Here is a 20572-nt window from a genome sequence, read left to right on the forward strand (position 1 = left end):
TTACCATCGGCTGCCAGTTGACGTAGTTTACGAGTTCTGCGCTCACGATTGAAATATCCGGCGAACTGTGACAGCTTCCTACTATACGTGTGGGAGCGTCTCCGTTTATTGTGCAGAACGTCGTTTCTTCTATTTGATCCGCCAACATCTCACCCCTACTGTACACCCGCAAGTTGTAATGCCATAGATCGTGATGGGCATTGAAATCGCCTAAGATAATGCGATTGTTTCCAGTGAGTACGGCGCTGATATTAGGGCGGTATCCACTGGGGCAACAGGTGGGAGGAGGGATGTAGATGTTGATGATTTCTAGGTTTGCATCGCCCGACCGAATAGATAATCCTTGACGTTCCAAGACACTGTCCCTGCGGTTGATGCCGGGATCAAATATGTGATATTGCACAGTGTAGTGTATGATAAACGCGAGGCCGCCTCCATTTCCGCTCTCGCGATCTTTTCTGTGGACATTATACTCAGAACAGGTCTGCAGTGCATATCTTGCTGTGAGTTTAGTCTCTTGAATCGCAGCAATGCGGATGTTGTGCCACTTCATGAAATCACTACCTCCGTGATCTTCCCAGTTAATACATTACAGTTTAACTGCAGAATTCTGAAGTGCATAGGGAGAGACGTGGAAGGCCAGGACGCGACTGCTGTTGTGGCCCTGGGACTAGACGTCCTTGGGTAAGCATTGGGGTACCCGGTGTGTTTGGGTATGCGGCCTGGCAGCATGGTGCAATGAAACCAGTCGGGGGTTGCCGTCGCGGAGACCAGAAAATCTAGGAAAGTGGCACCGTCCATGGCGGGAGCTGCATTGGGCGGATGTCGCAAACGTATATATTATGTGCTGGTAAACTGTGCAAAAGGAGGTAGGGACTAAGATTATGTTTCCCTGACCTACACAATTGATGCCGGAAAAGAGGGGGCAAGAAGACGGGGGCAAGAAGACGGGGGCACGGGCTGATGCTCGGTATTGATCCCGACTCTACTACGGAGATTTTAGGTATGAGCGGGAGCAGCCGAGTGAGTTGGTGGTGCCGTGGGGCGCGAGCAACAGCGGGTACTTGTTGTGGCTTGCTGAGCAGCGGGGCTGCTGGAAGGTAGCAGAGGGGGGGGGCGCTAAGGCGCAGACTACGGGACGTCCTAGGGCGTGCACAGCAAGGAGCCACAAAAGATTTATAGAAGTTTCGTGGACGTCTGGTTTTGGGGTTTAGCCCAGAACAACCTGTCCGATGCAACCATCCCTTACACGAGACACACCGACAAGAGTATAACCATCCTAAAAAGATTCTTTTCCGGCAGATGCAGCAAAACCATTTCTCAAGACCGGGGCCAGGAGACGAACCCGGATTGGGTTCGATACCTTCCCGGAGCAAGAGAGTATGGAGCAGTCCCGCTGGAAGGAGCTGCTGGGAGGATGACTATTTGTGGGAGGGACGCAACAAATTAAATGGGGTTACACTGAAATGGCAGTCCTTGGTCGGGAAAAATCCCGAGTCGCTCCGGTACATAGATCCGACGGCTCTGGGAAGCGCTGTAATTTGTGGCTGTTCGTTGGGTCCAGTTATATGCTAAAGCAAGCTGCCGGAGTAGAGGGTGAAGCGAAAACGTAAACAATCCTTGCGGAAAGAATAAACAAATCTTTATAAAGTATTTTAGGCCAGTGCAATGAAATTAGCATCCATAAAATTCAGAAAATGTCAACTATATTCGTGCAGGCATCCGTTTTAATAAAACTTGGTGGCGACGGCAGGGAATTGGCCAAAAGAACGACAAAAACACACTTACTATTATGAAAGCACTTCACTCAAAAAAATATAACACTGCGGCAATATATTCTATTGCTTGTTTTTTGTACAAAATGGCGTGGATAATAAAATATAAACGTTTTTCAGTGTTTTTTAAAAATTTTCTTTAATTTATTTTGTTCCAATGTTCACACATTCCTTAGAAACAGCCGATTTCGAAAAATCATTTCCTCTTCTCGTTACGATTCCGTGGTAATGCAGAATACCCAACTTCGATTAAAGCGGAGCGTAGAACGGGAACGTAATTGAAATGCAGAATAGGGGTGTTAAACAGATTTTGCATATGACAAAAGACGAATTCAACTCGACTTGGCCGCCAGAAAATTGCTTTGCTGAATGGAAGCCATAGTGTACCTATACCAAGTGTGTTCACTAAGCGATAAACGTCAAAACTACAAACAGCCTCGCTCACCTGATGGAAATCTCAGGTCTAGAGTCGCATTTTTGGTCTCAACGACAACATTTTTGTCTACCAATCGTCTCGACTTTTTCAATTTTTCAATCATTCGGAGCATTCGGTAATGGTGTCCATTTTGAATTCGCTGTCATTCCGAATCCAGCGAGTGCCTGTCAGAATGCCTGACAGATAAGTCAACACACTTGTACTTGTACACTATGATGGAAGCAGGCAACTCCAGCGGACTTGTGTTATCCCGCCGTCTTCTTCTTCTTATGCTCCTCTGTTGATGTTGCTGTGACACCAATTCATTACTCATTTCAGTGAATACCATATGAAATGCAATACTGTGCATTGTTTATATATTATTTCTTAATTTCAAACAAATTAGCAACAATAATTAAACTTTTCAATTTTTGAAACAAAATAAGAAATGCGCAACGAAATTTCAATTGACAAAACAGCTGACTTCGAAGTTCCTATTCCCCAATTATTCTTCTCCCTAGGAGAAAAGAATTGGAGGAATTTTTCCGCTAGAATTGGTCTGATTATTTATTTTTGTGTCGGTGGCCGTTGGCTTTCTATATATGTCGTAGTTAAATCTTTTGGCAACTCCAGATAGTTGTTTCCTTCGTCTGTTTCGGTTTCCATTGTGAATTTTATATTCCCGTGCTGCTTGTTGAGGTATTCCAGTACAAGCTCTTCGTTATTAGTAGTTAAAACGCATATTATGTCGTCCACGTATCTAGCATAAAATGACACGCCTAATCTGGACTTCAGCTCCTGTATGTACTTTTCTTCCAGATTTTGCATGAACACTTCCATAAGAATGGCTGATATGGGGCTTCCCATTCCAAGACCGTTTGTGTCTATATATTTTATTGTTGAATTGAAAATAGTTTTGACGTAAAGTCGTTCTTAGCGTATTTGTATTTTGTATTGTGAACTATTGTTGAGCTAACTATGTCCAAAGTATCCGATAGTGGTATTGATGGGTATAAATCTTTTATGTCAAAAGATACCAATTTGCTGTTCTTTTTTAGCTCTACGGTCCCAAGTTTCTCTATTAATTCTGTTAGCTATTGCGCATTCCTTAGCTCCAGAGTATCTTTCAATATCATTTTTAAATATTTGGACAGTTTGTAACGTGCTTTAGCGTTGCACGATTTGAAGTAAAATCTCGTTCACAGTATTTGCATTTGTAAGGTTTCTCGCCGGTATGAATCTGCATATGACGATTAAGGTACTGAATATGTGTAAAGCTACAAAAGTTAAAGTTGGAATGAATTAAGATAAGTACTTTAAGATGAGGTGTTTATGATAACTTACCGCTTCTCACAAAGGTGACACATGTGCGATTTTTCACCAATATGAATTTGCTTATGTATTTTTAAGTCATATTTTCGAAAACTTTTCCCACAATTATTGCAAGCGAGTCGTTTGAACCTTTCATGACTCATTTTGTGTGTGGACAAAGTTTCACTACAGGGAAATTTTTGTGGGCAGTACGGACACTTGAAGGGCCTATCTACAATGTCACTACGAAGATACATTTTATGTATACATACATAGATAAAAAGTAACAATTGTATTCTTTATATAAATTTATAGCCATATTAATTCACAAAGGCCCGGCACATGCTAACGAAATGAACTCCGAAAAATATTTTGGGTTTATGCCCAAAATTGGTTTACACTACGCAAAAACAAACCAAATTTGCTGCATTAAATCAGTGTTGAGTAACAAAAAACCCAAGCAATAACGAAACAACATGCCAAATATTTTTTCCATCATTTCAGTTGTTTTCCTAATTTAAAATCAAAAATTTATATCCGAATATATAACAAATCCAATATTTATTTAGTTTGAAATATATTGTTGAAAATTTGACAAAAGTCGCTGCCAGGTAATATAACTGTGCGTGTGTCTCCAAAGCAATCAAGCAGCAGCAAAACCAGCAGCACTGCAGACCAAACTGCTATTCTTCGGAGTTCATTAAAATAAACATCAGATCAACGTAAAAATATTTTTAATAACTAAAATATCAATGCGATTGTTACTGGTGCAAAATTTGTGCTTTGGCGCTTTATTGTGACATATTTTTGTGCGCCTTCGAGCTTCAAATATCAATTGTCAAAGTAAAAGTGTGGCGTAAACTTCTATCTGATGCAGCCCTTATGTTTAAAAGGTTTCAAACAGGGTGACCTTCTATTGTGCGATTTCTTCATTTGATCGGTGGAAATCATACGAGCTGCAGAACTTAGCCCATGGCGAAACTATACAAGGTGGCAGCACGGTGAGAACTGATTTGCACTTTAATACAAAAACAAAGTACATGGAACTTTTATTTATATTTGTAGGTATCACCATGCTGCCACCTTGTATGGTTCCGCCATGACAACCGCTCTGGAACCCCAAACTGGAAAAAGAAATGAAGTACCTGCCGTCATGAAGCAAACAGTTAACACATTAGCGTGTTGGCAACCCTGTCACTGTTGGCAGATATAATTTCAAAATTGTAAAGGACTTCGTTTATTTGGGAACCAGCATTAACATTGCAATGTCAGCTAACAAATTCTACTTTGAATTGGGAAGGCGATTGATAAGTTAAGTCCTGTCTTGGCAATTGAAAATCATGCTCTAAAAGTCACTTATTTTACCCGTCCTGCTATATGGTGCAGAGACATGGATGCTGACAACATCAGACGAAGCGGCTATGTGAGTGTGTGAGAAAAAGTTCTTCGGAACATTCAAGGGCCGCTTTGCGTATACAGATCAAAAATTTTTTTGTTTTCTCCTTTTTTTCCAAAAAATTTATTTTGTTTTTTAATAATAATTTTCGTTTGTTTTAATGGTGTGTTCAATTTATACTTATTATTAAGAATTTATGGGCTTAAAACCGGCTTATAATAATTGAATATTCAATTATTGTGTTAACCAAGCAGGATAGCCTAGTGGTTAAGGCAACTGCAGTTTCACCGTGTGATTCGCGGTTCGAATCCCGGCGAAACCATTGATAACATTAAGAAATTGTCTGATGATGATTACGTGGCGGTTTTCGAAATGGCACCATCGCAATATGCCAGTAAATATTTCTTTCTTTTCAGTTTCTCTTAGAAAAAACGTAATAATTGAATATTCAATTATTATAAGCCGGTGTTAAGCTCATAAATTCTTAATAATAAATAATCACCCTTATCGCGAGTTTTATTTTCACCCGAAAATATTCACAGTTTTCGTTCACCCTATCGCAGAAGGTAGCGAAAAAATTTTTCGTGTTCGAAAAAGATTTCACCTTATCGGCAACTCTTTGTTCGGGCGAAATGAACAGCGGGGAAACCCGAATTTGTTCACTTATATTTTACAGGCGAACGAGAGGAAAACAAAATGTAAACAATTTTTTGTTTTGAAATTTGATACTCTTATGATTATAGGTACTTTTATTATTAGAAATAAATCAATAAATAATGCACAATCGGAAGCTGAGTGGAAAAAAGTGAAATTCCTGTATTGCTAAGTATGTAAATTCTATTTTTTATGACAGCGTATCAGTCGGCCAAGTTATCCATAGTGGACAAAGCAACGGTTCCAAAATGTTGAGCACCTCACTGAAACAAGATTGGCTAAGACTCACTTCATAGTCCTTTCCAACGCATTTTCCCGATGCGAAAAAACGAAGACATGTACTCAACTTTACAATTGGTGGAACTCCAAATTTTTCCTTCAATGGTGGCAAGGAGTTGGTAAGAATATCTAGCAAATATTAGAATGCCGGCTTGTTTAACCTGTAATATTGGCGAAAGCTAATTGAAAAAAATTAACTTGTTATTCAAAAGTGCTGAAAAAAGTAGTTTTTAGCTTACAGTGAATCATTCAGCTCCAAAGGGTTAGAACTGCCCCTTAATTACCTCCGAATCGGTTTCACATTTATATTCTCCCCGCGCTCAATCAATACTAGAGTTGGGTCGTTTCGTTCTGAACTTGTTCAATTGACCGGGTCTCTCAACTGAACAAGTGAACTAGATCTTCGATTTCGGTTCTTTTTGTTCTTTTAGTTCATTTGTCTTTTAGTCCGTTTTATCTAATGTTATTCTTTCTCTCTTCTCGTTCGCGAACATTGTAAATTCACACATACATACGCAGAAATTCTGAGCACGAATGTCGATGATGCCACTTACGCCCCGATTCTAGTGTGGTAACAACATTCTTTACCCCGGTAACGAAATCATGTGGAAACTTTTACACCCTTTTGGTATTCTATCCGCGAAAGTAGCCGGATAATTTTTTACCCACAAAAGTAGGTGGTTACATCGAAATAACCAAACAACAGCTGTTGTTTAGAAAAAGGCAAAACTGAAAAATAAAGAATTGTAAGCGCAAATAAGTAAAGATAATAGTAAAATAGGTTTGCCTCTTGCTATATATTATATATTTGTTTACATTATGTAATTTCACAGAATAAATTACAATATAACTATGTAAAATCTTATGCATGTATGTACATATATACACATCGTTTCGTTTATTTGTTAACCTCGTATCTACGAGTGACACATTTTCGGAAAAGCCATGGCGGAACCATACAAGGTGGCTGCATGGTGACATACCTACAAATATAAATAAAAATTCTATGTACTTTGTTTTTGTAAATTCGATGGACGAATGTCAAAATCGAACTGCGCCGCAAGTTGATGTATCAAATCAAATAAAAAAGTTTATATTCAGCTGTCGCATGCTGCCACTTTGTATCGTTCCGCCATGGATAAAGCGAAGAAAACCAACTTTTAAATTTCACCACAGACGTTGGTGAGTTTTTCGATGATGACAGCGTTACCACTTTGGCCAGAATCGCGAATAAAAGAACTGGAAACGATTTTCGGTTACATAATGTTCTGGGGACTATTTTACCGGTAACACTCAGAATCGGCCCGTTACACTAAAGATATGTGTGGTCAACTTTGTGTGTGGCACTGCTACAACAATATATGTGTGGACTATTTATGAAAAACACGCTTTGTAAGAAACTAATTTTTACATTTATTAAACTTGAAAAGTTCATATTTACAATTTGTGTCTGTACTCTTTCAATTTCCTGGACCTTCCGAAATTTGTAACTTTTTTTGAAGTTAATTATACTTATATATTAACTTATTTATTATTACTCATTTAAATATACCTACACAAAGCATTGCTGCATACACACCCTCATCTATACTTGTTGGCTTTTTTCGCGGGTGCGAGGAGCAGTGATCAAATTTGCTTGAAAAAAAAAGAACAGATGAACAAAAAGAACAACTTGTTCGTTCATCAGAAAAAGAACTAAAGATTCGAATCTCTGAAATGAACGAAAAAGCACAACTCTAATCAATACCAACCTAATTTCAATACTAAACATTATTTTATAAATTTTTTATTTCTATTTTTGTTGTATTTTAAGGAAATATATGCTTGGTTACATAATTTATACAATTGTAAGTAAATTATTTGTTCACTGCCAATTCACAATAGAGCATCAGCTGTTTCGAAGTGAACTTTTGTTCGCCCGAAATTGCCGATAGGTGGAAAAGTTCACCCGAACAAAAGAAGTGAAGGCGAACACTTTTCCGCGTGAACTTCGCGATAAGGGTCAATAATTTTCTTTATAAAACTGCTTTTGACATGCGTTCTACATGCACGAATTGACGCCTGCAATGATTTCTTGGGCATTTCTTTAAGTGTCCAACAGCGATCCACACATTGAGTGATAAAAGAATAAAAACAGCAAAAAGTAGAAAGTGAGTTATAACTAGAAACTTTCACAATGCATTGGTGGCTTGATGCCCTAAACGTCAAGTCTTCACTGTGTGGGTCGCTGATGATAAACCGTCAAGGGTTTTGAAATAGTCGTCTGTACGTTCTATGAAATTTATTTTTTTTTTTTTCTTATTTACTCATTTTCTATGTATAATAATTTAATATAAAATAACTTGAAAAAAAAAACATTTTACAAACATAACAAATCCGCTCCTGAAGACAGCAACATTATAATTAATAATTAATTATTCACGAACCAGTAAAACCAAACAACAAAAATACATGTTTTCAAATAAAAATACTTCAAGTTTGGCTTACAAGGGAAAGTAAAAAAGTTTTGAGCCCCTATACGTTCTATCACTAGGTATAAGGGGATGAAAATTCTAAAGAAATCATACCAAAAACCACAGTTTCGAAATGTGCTGTTGAGGCCTTTGTGAATTAGGGAAACGATATATACCATATCCTTAGCTTAATGTGAAAATGTGCTAAGTCACTTTTTTTTTTAATTTTATTTTAATGCAGTTTTAAAACTGAATTCAAAATACATCGATCAGAAAAAAAATTTTAATTTTTAATTTTTACGTGCTGTGGGCAATGATGTGTAAATGTGCTAAATCGTCAGCTGTTAAAAATAATGTGCTAAGTCAACCTGTCAATAATATCAGTCTGAATTACTAGTAATTTCTTTGTGCGCGCATGCTTTGTTGTTGTTGTATTAACTAATAAGACACTCCCAGAAGGCTTTGGAGAGTGCTACCGATATTGATGGCCCTTTGCCGGAAATAGATCCGGTACGTTCCGGTAACAAAGCACTATGAAGTTACTAGCCCGACCATCTGGGGAACGTTTTATATGACCACATTAAAACTTCTAGGCCATCCCGCCCTCCCCACCCCCTAGTACCGTGAGGAACTTGGGGTCGCCAGAGCCTCGGCTGTCAATGAAACAGGATTCGCCACGGTTAAGTGAGGTTGACAATTGGGTTGAAGACAGGTGCGTGCGGGGGGGGTCAACCCTTTATGTAATTATTACTTCTGTTGTACTATACAAGATTGCATTGTACTAATGCATTGCCAACGAAATATGAAGTATGAAATAAATAAAAAGATCTTTCATTAACGGATTGCTTCCCGTCTCTATTAATTTTTATCGCAAAGCTAGTCTTGACAATAACGGATGCTTATATGAGCTTCCATATGTTCGAAACAAAACAAATTTTTGTACAAATTTTTTGAACTCTCTCAATTGTATAGGAGTTAAGCCGGAGTCATTGGTGCCGTATGTCGTATCGCTGTATCCGTATCCCTAACGTAATCAGCTGTTTATCGTTACGACGGTAAACCAAAACCCAATTGGTTGGCTACGATACGGTTACGACCTTAGCGGCACCAATAATCGATTGCACTGATTCTCATAAGGTTGGTCGAATCAGCTGTTATAAGGTTACCGATACGGTTACCGATAAAGCACCAATGTCTCCAGCTTTAGATTCATAGAAAGGATTCCATATTATTAAGCAATATTCAAGACCACTTCTGACCAAGGATATATAAAGTGCCTTCAACGTCATAGGGTCCTTAAAGTCACTGGTTTTACGTCTACTGAACCCAACCATTGCAACAAATTTTGAAGCAATGAAGTCAATGAGACTAGAAAAAGAGAGTTCTGAGTCAAAAAATTACACCCAAGTCTTTACTCTCTTGGCAACGATTAAGAGATTTAGCATTTAATTTGTAGATAAAGTATGTGGCAGTTGTCGTTATGGAATAAGACACAACACAGCATTTGTTTGAATTTAAAAATAAAGTATTGTCTGCGCACCATCTGTTAAAAGAGTCCAGATCAGAACCGTTAGGAATAGTTTGACAAATAAATAGTATTTTTTCTGAAATATATAGTTTTAATATTATATTTCAGTCATTAAAGGTGAGGAGTGATGGAACTTGGGGTGGGAAGGGAGGGAATGGCCTGAAGGTTTAATGTGGCCACATAAATCGTTCCCGAAATGGTCGGGCTAGCACCTTAATGGTGCTGTGGTACCGGAGCGTACCGGATCTGTATCCGGCAAAGGACCATTACATCGATAACACTCCCCAAAGCCTTAAGGGAGCAACCTTATCGCTACAACAACAACAACAACAACAGAAGTGGTGGGGAAACATATTGAGTAAAAAGCGCTAAGTCAGGAGAAAAAAATTTGTTATGAGTGCGGAAATTGTGCTAAGTCATAAAATAGCTGCTGGGTTAGCATACACGATTTTTATTTATCCTTTTCAAAGCTTCTACACTCAAAAGGATTGTAACTAAGGTATCCTCATTCACAGTTTTGAAAAAAGGTTATTTCAAAAATTATTCATTTTTTTCGTCCACTGTAAAATTCGTAAAAAGTGACTTAGCACATTTTCACATTAAGCTAACGATATATGTATGCATATATTGAAAATGGGGAAAAATACTTTTCAATACCCCTATAAAATCAGCGAAGTTTGGTTATTTCCTATCACTTCGAAAATGTTTCTCGAATTCGATTTGAAAAGTTTTTCTGATTTTCCCAAATCGAAAATTTTTCAATTTTAAATTTAATTTCGTTACAATACTACATTGACCTAAAGGCATTTCACATGGTCTCCTTTTGTTGTTGTTGTTGTTGTTGTTGTAGCAGTGCTTCGCCCCATCCAATAGGTGCGACCGATCACAAATTGTCATCAATATCCTCTAACGGGAGTCCAAGGAAACTTGCTGTTTAAACAGGGAGGACCATAATGAGAGGGGTGTTAGAGGCGTTGGTTCCACAATACTGTTGATGTCATGTGGGGACACGTTACAAGCAGGACACATGTTTTGTATGGGCGGGAATAAAGCGAGCCGAGGCGGATTCAATGACCTTCGGAAAGCACGCTCCCCTTGGCGAGAATCAGTCGGGATAGGAAGGGCAGCAGAGCGACTGTCTGTGAAGGATTTGTACTCATCCCACTTTTCTTTTTTAAAGTTTATGAAAGTGCGTTTTTCGGCTGTACGCTCGAGCGAAATAAGTATAGGCAGGTGGTCGGATGCCAATGTTACCATCGGCTGCCAGTTCACGCAGTTTACGAGTCCTGCGCTCCGCCTGCAGGTTTGAATGCCATAGATCGTGATGGGCATTGAAATCGCCTAAGATAATGCGATTATTACCAATGAGTAAAGCGCTGATATTAGGGCGGTATCCACTGAGGCAACAGGCGGCAGGAAGGATGTAGATGTTAATAATTTCTAGGTTTGCATCGCCTGACCGGACAGATAAGTTGTGACGCTCTAAGACACTGTCCCTGCGGCCGATGTCGGGATCAAATATATGATATTGCACAGAGTGGTGTATGATAAACGTGAGACCGCCTCCAATTCCGCTCTCGCGATCTTTTCTATGGACATTATACCCGGAAAAGGTCTGCAAAGCAGATCTTGCTGTGAGTTTAGTCTCTTGAATCGCAGAAATGCGGATATTATGCTGCTTCATGAAATCAGCTATCTCCGTGATCTACCCAGTTAATACATTAGAGTTTAACTGCAGAATTCTGAAGTGCAGCGGGGGAGAGGTCGTCACTCTAGGAGTAAGTGGTCTCCTATTCGCCTTATGTGTTATGCTTCAATCAAATTTTGAATTGGAAACCATGGAAACAACTCAAATCATAAAATTTTAAATTTATATGACACTCTTGTGGTACCCAATGTTTAATTTCAAATAAGTTATTTTAAAGCGTTACATTGGCCACACCGAACCGGGGCGAGAAAAGTATACTGTAGACAAAATATTTTCAAATTTTCTCCCATTTTTCATATATGTTTACATTAAATATTTAGTCAACCATTTAAAGTTATGATTAAAAATTTACTAATTATCATGCCATGTTATATACTTACTCTGTAGGTTCCTTTTTAGAAAATTTTAGCTTTAATTTAGCCTCTTCTTCTCTTAGGGCTTTTATATTCCGCTCACGCGTCTCTGTATCTTCGTCCTTGTGCGCATTTGAGTGTGATCGTAGCTCCGAATCTGAAGAAAAAGCAAATGAGCAAAGCTCACATCTGTGAGTATACGCACCCAGATGAGTACGTAAATGCGCCACCACTTCACCCTTTGAAGCAAATCCACTATCGCAGTATTTGCATTTGTATGGTTTCTCACCGTTATGGGTGAGCAAATGACGGAGTAAGTGCGGACTTTGTATAAAGCTATTTATTAGGAATGGAATTAAAAATTTTAACAAATTAAGTTAAGTATGTAAGTCGTCTCTAAAAAGTTTTGTTTTAAGTACTCAATTGCAGTCTGCACCGGTCATTGGGCAGTAGGTACGCATGCGGAAAAGATGGGCATTCCGTATAACGACTACTGCAGAAGCTGCAAAGATCAAAATGCCAAGGAGATAGAAGAACACGTTATGTGTAAATGCCCGGCTAGCTAGAGCCCGGCTAAGGTTCCTTGGAACCCCGTTTCTAGAAGACCTCAGAGGGTTATCTGTGATAGCAATCCCGAATATTCTTAATTTTATCAACAACTCTGGCTGGTTGTAATACATTGACCGTAACATTCCGTTTTTAGACGAGTTACATGGCATCAAAACGGCTTTAAATAGCTACTTGAGCGACCAGGGGCGCTGCCATTTCACCTACCTACCTACCTACTCAATTGAAAACTTCTCAATCTGCCAATGCGCTTTCCAATTTTATTTGGTTTGAATATTGAACACCGAAAAATTTACCTCCAAATTGTTATAAAATTATACATATGTACATTTTGTGCTTGTGGCCTGCACTTGCCAGGCTAAGACTTCAGCTATTAGGGGTGATATAGCTGTCAGATATAGAAGAAGCAAGTGGCATAGGTCCTAGAATGCTTCTAGTATTAGTCAAGAGGAAGGAGCTATTTTATAACAAGGGCCCTGGTTTTTGATAGCGTTCTTCGGTTCCACCGTTAAACAAACTTCTGGTAACACTACGGACTCATTTAGTCTATGTGAGGTCCCCACGAATCTGCCAGTTCAAACTAACCTATACAAAAAGGTTTAAACTTGCTACTGAAAATCTGAATACAGATGTAAGATTGCTGTTTCGTTTAAATTGAATTGTGGAAAGTAGTGCCAGTTATTAGAGCTCGGCGGAATTTTCTGAACCGTATCACAATTTTCCGTTGGTGATCCCGCTTTCCATCTCGAATCAAAGCTTTCGAGTAAATGATTTTATGTTTACACTGGATAACACATATCGTACAGAAAAAATCGTAAGATCTAAGTGTGTGTATATGTAATACTGCCAATGCTGCTATAAAATTGAATTTGGAGAAGCTCGCTTCCTTACCTATTATTCACAAAAAACAAAACGTGTTTATTAGAGCCTTATAATTGAAAAAATGGTTTAATTTTAAAAAATTAAAGTATTTCAATCTTCACCATCTCCATTTAACGATAAGTGGAACCATATTTGGTAGATCTCAAAACGATTTCTAAATGATATATCAGCGTTAACTCAAGGAAGACCACGGCCCTAGATAACTAGATTTCCCATAAAAAATTACACATTTATAATAATTTCACATTATATAATGCTGGAGATGCCGTTACTTTTCCTACACCTTTTGGCCATATATCGACACCCATTGGAAACTAGCAGGTTTCAAATTTCGAATTGCTGGCATGTTAATGAGTTAGTCTTCCACGCAAATAACGAAACGTGTAAGTCTTCTACAAAAAAAATTAGATTTAGGCTTGAGATTTTAACCGCGCAACTTACCGCTTTTCGCAAAATACACATCTATACGGCCTTTCACCACTATGAATTAGTTTATGTTTTTTAAAATTTGATTTCTTACTAAAATACGTGGTAAAATCGCATTTGTATTCGTATTCATCATGAACGGTTTTGTGTCTGGAAAAAGAAACAAATAATAAATACGGAGGCTTCGTGGTCGGATTTTATGATCAAATTTTACTAAGCAATTATTTTTGCCTACATTTGTATATCTTGTTCACTTTGTATTGAGACTGCCCTACGGAATAATTTTTGGTTTGCAAAATGCAAATCGAAGTTAAATTTTCATTTCTTATTTTATTTCTATCGAAATCCACATTAAATGTGGCACAAATAAAACAAATCTTACCTACTCTTGATAATGTGGGAAACTGTAAGTTTCGACGTGTCGAAAGTTCGCTTCATTTAATCTTTGTGTATAAAAATGAGTTTGCTGTGAGTTAGTTTCGCTAAACCTCAAAAACGTGACCGATTTCGATAATATGTATGTACATAGTTCTATTTTTCTTGCTTTTTTACGTTCTAGGGGGAACTTTTTTTTTAAATATATGTAATAGTTAATAACGTAAAAAAGCAAGAAAAATTAAAAATGAGTAAAGAAACGGTGTGTGATAAGAAACTACTATGTAGATTAGTATTATATACTTCATTACAGTCAATATAAAAAAAGTACCCTCCCCCCCCCCCCCCCCCCCCGGAACCACGCATGTATTCCGTATAGAAGATTGAGTTAAATAAGAGCTTTGGGGCTTCATTCTGTATTACGAACGATAGCTCAGGCGAACGATTCGCCTCCAAACAATTTCGTCTAGCAATGGTATTCTCTAACATTTTTGTTCGGCCTTTACGTTTCTAACTTATTGTCAAACAGGAAGGCGAAAGTAATTGTCAAAGGATATGTTGCCACCGTTTAACATAGTGCAAATACAATTGCGATTCGTCTCTGAGGCGAAACGAACGTTCGTTTCGTAATAGAGAATGAGGCCCTTAATGTACACATTTATTAATTATTTCATTAACGCTCTGTGTGAAATTTAATCTGTTGCGTTTTATAGTTACCTCATACTTGTTTGTATCTCCTCGGACTCTATAGATAAAGCATCGTCTTTAACATAGTAGTCTGTTGTATGCATTATGCCAGCATCGCTGGATTGAATGTTGGGTTCATCATCTTCTATAGGCTCATTTTTAACACAAATGGTATGTGATAATTTATTATCTTCCTGTAAATCTTCCATTTTTGGTAAATAATCAAATGCAGCTGATGGTAATACTTCTGGTTCAATTAACTGCTCCTGACCTTCTGGAAAAGGTTCCTGTTTTGGCAGTTGCTGTACATTTTGTAGAGTGCTATTATGGTGATAACTGGTCAAGGAACACAAATCCTTGTCTTTTGTTTGTATTTTATCTTGAACATATTCCTCCATTATCGACATATTTAAACGATTCCGTTGTTTAGAAACCAGTGCACGCATCTGTTTCTCTGATTGTAGGCACATTTGTTGGAACCGATATGCGCTTAACAATTGATGCAAGCATTTACAACAAATTTTCTTTGGCAATTCATCACTAAGCTGAACATTCACTATTTGGGGCACTGTGCTGGATAGCAATTCAGATATTCGCAAGCTTCCACCACATTCCTCAATTTTGCCAAATATGTATTGCCATTGTTGTTGTGGCTTTGTATGCTCGTACGAGGACGCATCAAGCTCATTCATACAAGTGCGGCACATGTAATCCAAAAATTGGTCACTCGCATCCATTTTAGCGGGCTATGCCTTATATTCCTAGTCACATTAATTTTTGTAATATTATAGAATTTCTTTGACGTACAGAAAATGGTAATAGTCTAGTTGAGGGGTCGACTGCTAATACGCTACCAAAAATATCGAGTGAGGTGTCAAGACGCGTTGGTAGTAGTGCAGTTTAGGGGCCCACCCTAAAGTTGTGCCAAGATTTTCGAGTGAGGTATCAAAAGACGCGTATTAATCTCGAGAACAATAATCCGAAGGCCGAAAAGAAAAATTTGATCTCTGTCCGGAGATATCTGCAGTTGAAGTTGGCGATTTCTATGTGGTTGTTGTTGTGTTTGTACCCACAAAACAAATTGTGCATCACCGTGGCGGTAGCCACTGTTATGCCACACACCCGGACTTGGCATGGCGTAGCCCAGGGTTATTTTTTATAAGCGCGGCCGTAGGCCGCCAACGCAGAGGTGTTCTGCGCAAAAATACTATGGATCCGACCCCCGGTTTCGGAGGTACCCGCGGGTTTTTTTCGGTTCTTCGTTAATATCTTTTGAACGCTTTAAAATTTTCCGCCTTCGGATTATTAATACTGATGTTAAGACGCGTCGTTTAACACCTCTCGATATTTTTGGTAGCGTATTAGCAGTCGACCCCTCAACTAGACTATTACCCAGAAAATGCACTATGTAATAGTTTTTTTGTTTGGTTTTGGGAATCGAAATAAATAAATAAATAAATAAAGCGCCAGGTTAACAATTTAGACGTGCCCAAACAGCAATGACATGTCCATAGTGTACCTATACAAGCGATAAACGTCAAAACTACAAACAGCCTCGCTCACCTGATGGAAATCTCAGGTCTAGAGTCGCATTTTTGGTCTCAACGACAACATATTTCGACTACCAATCGTCTCGACTTTTTCAATTTTTCAATCATTCGGCGCATTCGGTAATGGTATCCATTTTGAATTCGCTGTCATTCCGAATCCAGCGAGTGCCTGTCAGACAGATAAGCCAACACACTTGTACTTGTACACTATGGACATGTCGCAAAGTAAAAACCCGTAGCACAAAAATTTTATAATTTATAGTTGCGTATTTCTTTTCATCATTTCGCCCATAGTGTACAGGTACAAGTGTGTTGACATCTTTCCAAGGCGAATTCATTACAGGTGGTGTTATCCCATCAGCTGATTGCTTCTTCTTGATAATTTTCTATACAAAGCCTTGTACTACAACATGTCAGTTAATCGAAATCAATGAAAATTTTCTTTTGACTTGACATTCTTCCGTACGGCGAATTGGTTGAATTCGCTTTGCCACCACCTAGTATAGATTCGCCTTGCTTCTTGGCGTTGTGCCATCATCAGTGTCGATTTTCGTTCTCTCTCTCGAATAGATTTAACTTACTTAGGTGATATGTTGATATCGTAGAATACAGTGCTCCGTATAGTACCAAGTGAGAGTTTGTGAGTCCTCTCTGCTTAGTTTAATGAGTTGGGCTGATACTCTCGTTGCTGGAAGTATAAAAAATTAGGCCTGTCTTTGTCCTGAGCATTCAATCCAGTTTTGTGTAAACTGTTTTGTTTCTCGGTTACTTATGGTTTCCCTATTGTGGCCTTGGTGAGTTCAAAGAAGGGCTACGAAGTCGCTATAGCACTTTTCTTGGCAAGGTAGTCTGCCTGTTCATTACCTACATGCCCCTGATACCCGTGAACGCATCCTGACAAAATCTTATTTTGGCTCCCAAATAATTTAGGACTCCAATGCAATCAAAGATACTAAATTCGCCCAATTAATACTGCTTACAAAAATACACTACAAAATAAGAAACGTCATTGATTAAAACCGTGTATGTATCTCGACGTACTGAATCGAAATCTGAACTTTTTTTATCTCTAACATTCCAAACATTTGAAAAATTGCGGTTATTAGCAACTTTGCTGAAAGGGCCAAATTTTTGCAGAATGATGTTGGATATCGGTAATAGTCTAGTTGAGGGGTCGACTGCTAATACGCTACCAAAAATATCGAGAGAGGTGTCAAATGACGCGTCTTGACATCAGTAATTATAATCCGAAGGCGGAAAATAAAAATTTTAACGCGTTCAAAAGATATTAACGAAAAACCGAAAAAAGACCCGCGGGTACCTCCGAAACCGGGGATCGAATCCATAGTATTTTTGCGCAGAATACCTTTCTGCGTTATAAAAAATAACCTTGGGCTACGCCATGCCAAGTCCGGGTGTGTGGTATAACCGTGGCTACCGCCACGGTGATGCGCAATTTTTTTTGTGGGTACGCACAACAACAACCACATGGAAATCGCCAACTTCAACTGCAAATATCTCCAGACAGAGATAACATTTTTCTTTTCCGCCTTCGGATTATTGTTCTCGAGATTAATACGCGTCTTTTGACACCTCACTCGATATTTTTGGTAGCGTATTAGCAGTCGACCCCTCAACTAGACTATTACCTGGATATCAACCATGGTTCAACTATATACAGGTTGGCTCATCTGTAAAGCAACAAAATACATGGTACAGGTTTACAAGTATGATATGTATGAGAGGGAAACAATTTCTTTCCCTTTCTAACACACGGCAGTTTGACACTTCGGTCAGTGTCAAACTAGCGTGGAACCCAGTGGAACCTGCGTGGAACATGAGTTTTGACAATGAACGAAGTGTCAAAATTACCGGGGTTGCTTCGTCGAAAGCGACACAGGGAAGTAAAAAAGGGATCGGAATATCAGATATGGGTTGCTGTGATGGTAAATTTCTTTTAACGAATTTAGTAGGAAATTTTAAGTGCATCCATGTGGGTCCTTCAGAAAATTATAAAAAAGTCTTCAATTGGGGTATCTGAGGACGCGTAGTTATTCCAGTATTAAGAATACAAACACGGGAGTTAAGTTTTTCTACCCGTTCAAAAGTTTTCCGCGAAAAACAGTTTGAAACCGAGGTGTCCAAAAAAGCGGAAAGAAAAATGAAAATACGCGTTTTGTCCTGTTATCAAAAGTCCAAAGGCGGAAAAGTATTCGAATTATTGGAAGCGAGGCAAAAACGCGTCTATTAATACCCCCTCGACGGTTTTGGTCGTGTCTTAGCAATCGTCCCCGGTAATAAAGTATCACAATTTGTTAATTAAAATTGTCCAAAATATATGGTTATTAAAGAGAGATGTAATTAAGTGCTCGTTTGAAAGTAAATAAGTATATTTCTTTGTAATATAAGAAAAACAAATTTTAAGCAATTTTCGATAGCAGCTACTTAACTTTGTTTGGTCCTAAGAAGTACAACAGTGCCAAATAGCATCCACAAAAAAAAACGAACAAGAACAAGCATTTTATCAGGTGAGCGTGGCTGTGTATGTCCGTGCTGCTACATATCCTACTTGTAGACCTGTACTATGACAAAATATGTCTGTTCAAATTGTCAAAATCTGGGTATTGGTGTTGGTGCGAATGGTAAGGAATGGAAACATAAAACTTAGCAGTTTTTGTATGTGTAAGTAAAATGTTGCCAATGTGTTGGTTTCATTTCGAGATTGCCATCTCCTTTTGACAATCCCTTCGACCATGCAATGACATAAATAAAATCAGCTGATGAGATGAGCCAACCTGTACATAATTGAACCATGATATCAACTTAAGAACCATATATTTCTGGAAGCTTGGAGAAATATTTTTTCAATGTTTGTTGGAGTTATTTTATGACTTTTTTTTTTATAAAAATCAAATGCAGCGTTGCATTCGTGATAGCAATGCTTCCACCATTTTACGTTATGAATATATATTTTCTATGAAAGCAATGTTATATTCTTACTCTGCAGTGCCGATCTCCAATACTTGCTTCCATAGCGGAATGCGCCATGCTTGCTTCCTTAATTTAGCGTCTTCTTCTCTTAAAGCTTTCATTTTTCGCTCACGCGTCTCTGGATCTTCGTCTATATGTATAGTTGAGTGTAAACGCAGCTTCGCAGCCGAAGGAAAAGCTAAGGGACAAAACCATGGTACAATAACCAGGTAAAAGCATCAGAGTTGCATTTTACATGTTTTTTCATTCGAAGGTGGTCATAAAATATCAAACTTTGTTTATGTTTACATTTTTTGTTTATTTACTATTGATGTGAAAATTTATTAGGTAATTCTTTACTTTAGCTCACAACTACTAAAACTCGTCCAAAAATATCGGGAGAGGTGTCAAAAGACGCGCTTTGGACCCAGGACCACGAATCCGAAAACGGAAATTGAAAATTTTATTTCTTTCCAGATATATTTACAAAGTAAAAATGTTCATTTGGCTGTTGTAATTTTGATGGTGTTGTGTACCCACAAAAAAAAACTGTGGGTAAAAGTGTTTTGCGCGGATATAGATTTGGTCTCTCATGGTAATTTTTTATAAGCGCGGCCGAAGGCCGCCAACTCAGAAAGGTGTTCTGCGCAAAATTACGATGGATCCCACCCCCGGTCTCGGAGGTACCCGCGGGTCTTTTTTCGGTTTTTCGTTAATATCTTTTGAACGAATTAAAATTTTTAATTTCCGCCTTCGGATTATTAATACTGACTACTAATCAAGACGCGTCGTTTGACACCTCTCTCGATATTTTTGGTAGCGTATTAGCAGTCGACCCCTCAACTAGACTATTACCTGCGCAAAAATACTATGGATTCCACCCCGGTTTCGGAGCGCTCCGGTGCCATTTTTCAGTTTTTTGGGAATATTTTTTGACAGAAATAAAATTTTTAATTTTCGCTTTCGGATTCGTCGTCCTGAGTCCAAAACACATTTTTTTGACAACTCTCCCGATATTTTTTCACGAGTTTTTGCAGTTGTGAGCTAAAGTGAAGAATTACCCCGCAAGATCAAGGAAGAGGAAAAATTGGGAAAAAGCTTGTGGCGTTAGCTTCCCTAAAATGGCTTAATTTTTCCGCTCCATTTTCAGGCCTGTGACCTTATTGTGGGAGCTCATTTGATGCCCAACTCCACTCCATTGCTATATTTACCGTCTTTGATGTAAATATTGTTTCCCGAATGT

The 20572-nt window shown here is 38.4% G+C and overlaps 1 protein-coding gene across 4 annotated transcripts; it reads right to left on the reverse strand.

Moving 5' to 3' along the window:
* Positions 1-1897: 1897 nt before the first annotated feature.
* On the reverse strand, positions 1898-16394 carry LOC137249253 (zinc finger protein 501-like). 4 transcript variants are annotated; one of them, XM_067780581.1, is made up of 6 exons: positions 16373-16394; positions 14840-15570; positions 13763-13897; positions 11900-12208; positions 3535-3744; positions 1898-3467 (listed from the first exon to the last, which is right to left on the reverse strand). In XM_067780581.1, exons 2-6 carry the CDS (start codon positions 15544-15546, stop codon positions 3329-3331), a joined length of 1500 nt encoding a protein of 499 aa, XP_067636682.1. In that variant the 5' UTR covers positions 15547-15570; positions 16373-16394; the 3' UTR covers positions 1898-3328. The 4 variants fall into 4 exon arrangements, with proteins under 4 accessions (XP_067636682.1, XP_067636679.1, XP_067636680.1 ...); XM_067780578.1 differs by lacking the exon at positions 16373-16394 and adding an exon at positions 16202-16330; XM_067780579.1 differs by lacking the exon at positions 16373-16394 and adding an exon at positions 16202-16274 and having other exon boundaries at positions 14840-15659.
* Between the last annotated feature and the right edge of the window lie 4178 nt (positions 16395-20572).

The sequence above is a fragment of the Eurosta solidaginis genome, chromosome 4 (assembly GCF_040869045.1).
Source record: "Eurosta solidaginis isolate ZX-2024a chromosome 4, ASM4086904v1, whole genome shotgun sequence".
Classification (NCBI taxonomy): domain Eukaryota; kingdom Metazoa; phylum Arthropoda; class Insecta; order Diptera; family Tephritidae; genus Eurosta; species Eurosta solidaginis.

Coding starts and splice junctions, on each gene's coding strand:
- LOC137249253 (XM_067780581.1), bottom strand. CDS start 15,546: ATGGATGCGAGTGACCAATTTTTGGATTACATGTGCCGCACTTGTATG. Junction 3,745..11,899: donor TCTAAAAAGGAACCTACAGA/GTAAGTATATAA, acceptor GTATCTTCGTAG/TGACATTGTAGATAGGCCCT. Junction 3,468..3,534: donor TGTCACCTTTGTGAGAAGCG/GTAAGTTATCAT, acceptor TAACTTTTGTAG/CTTTACACATATTCAGTACC.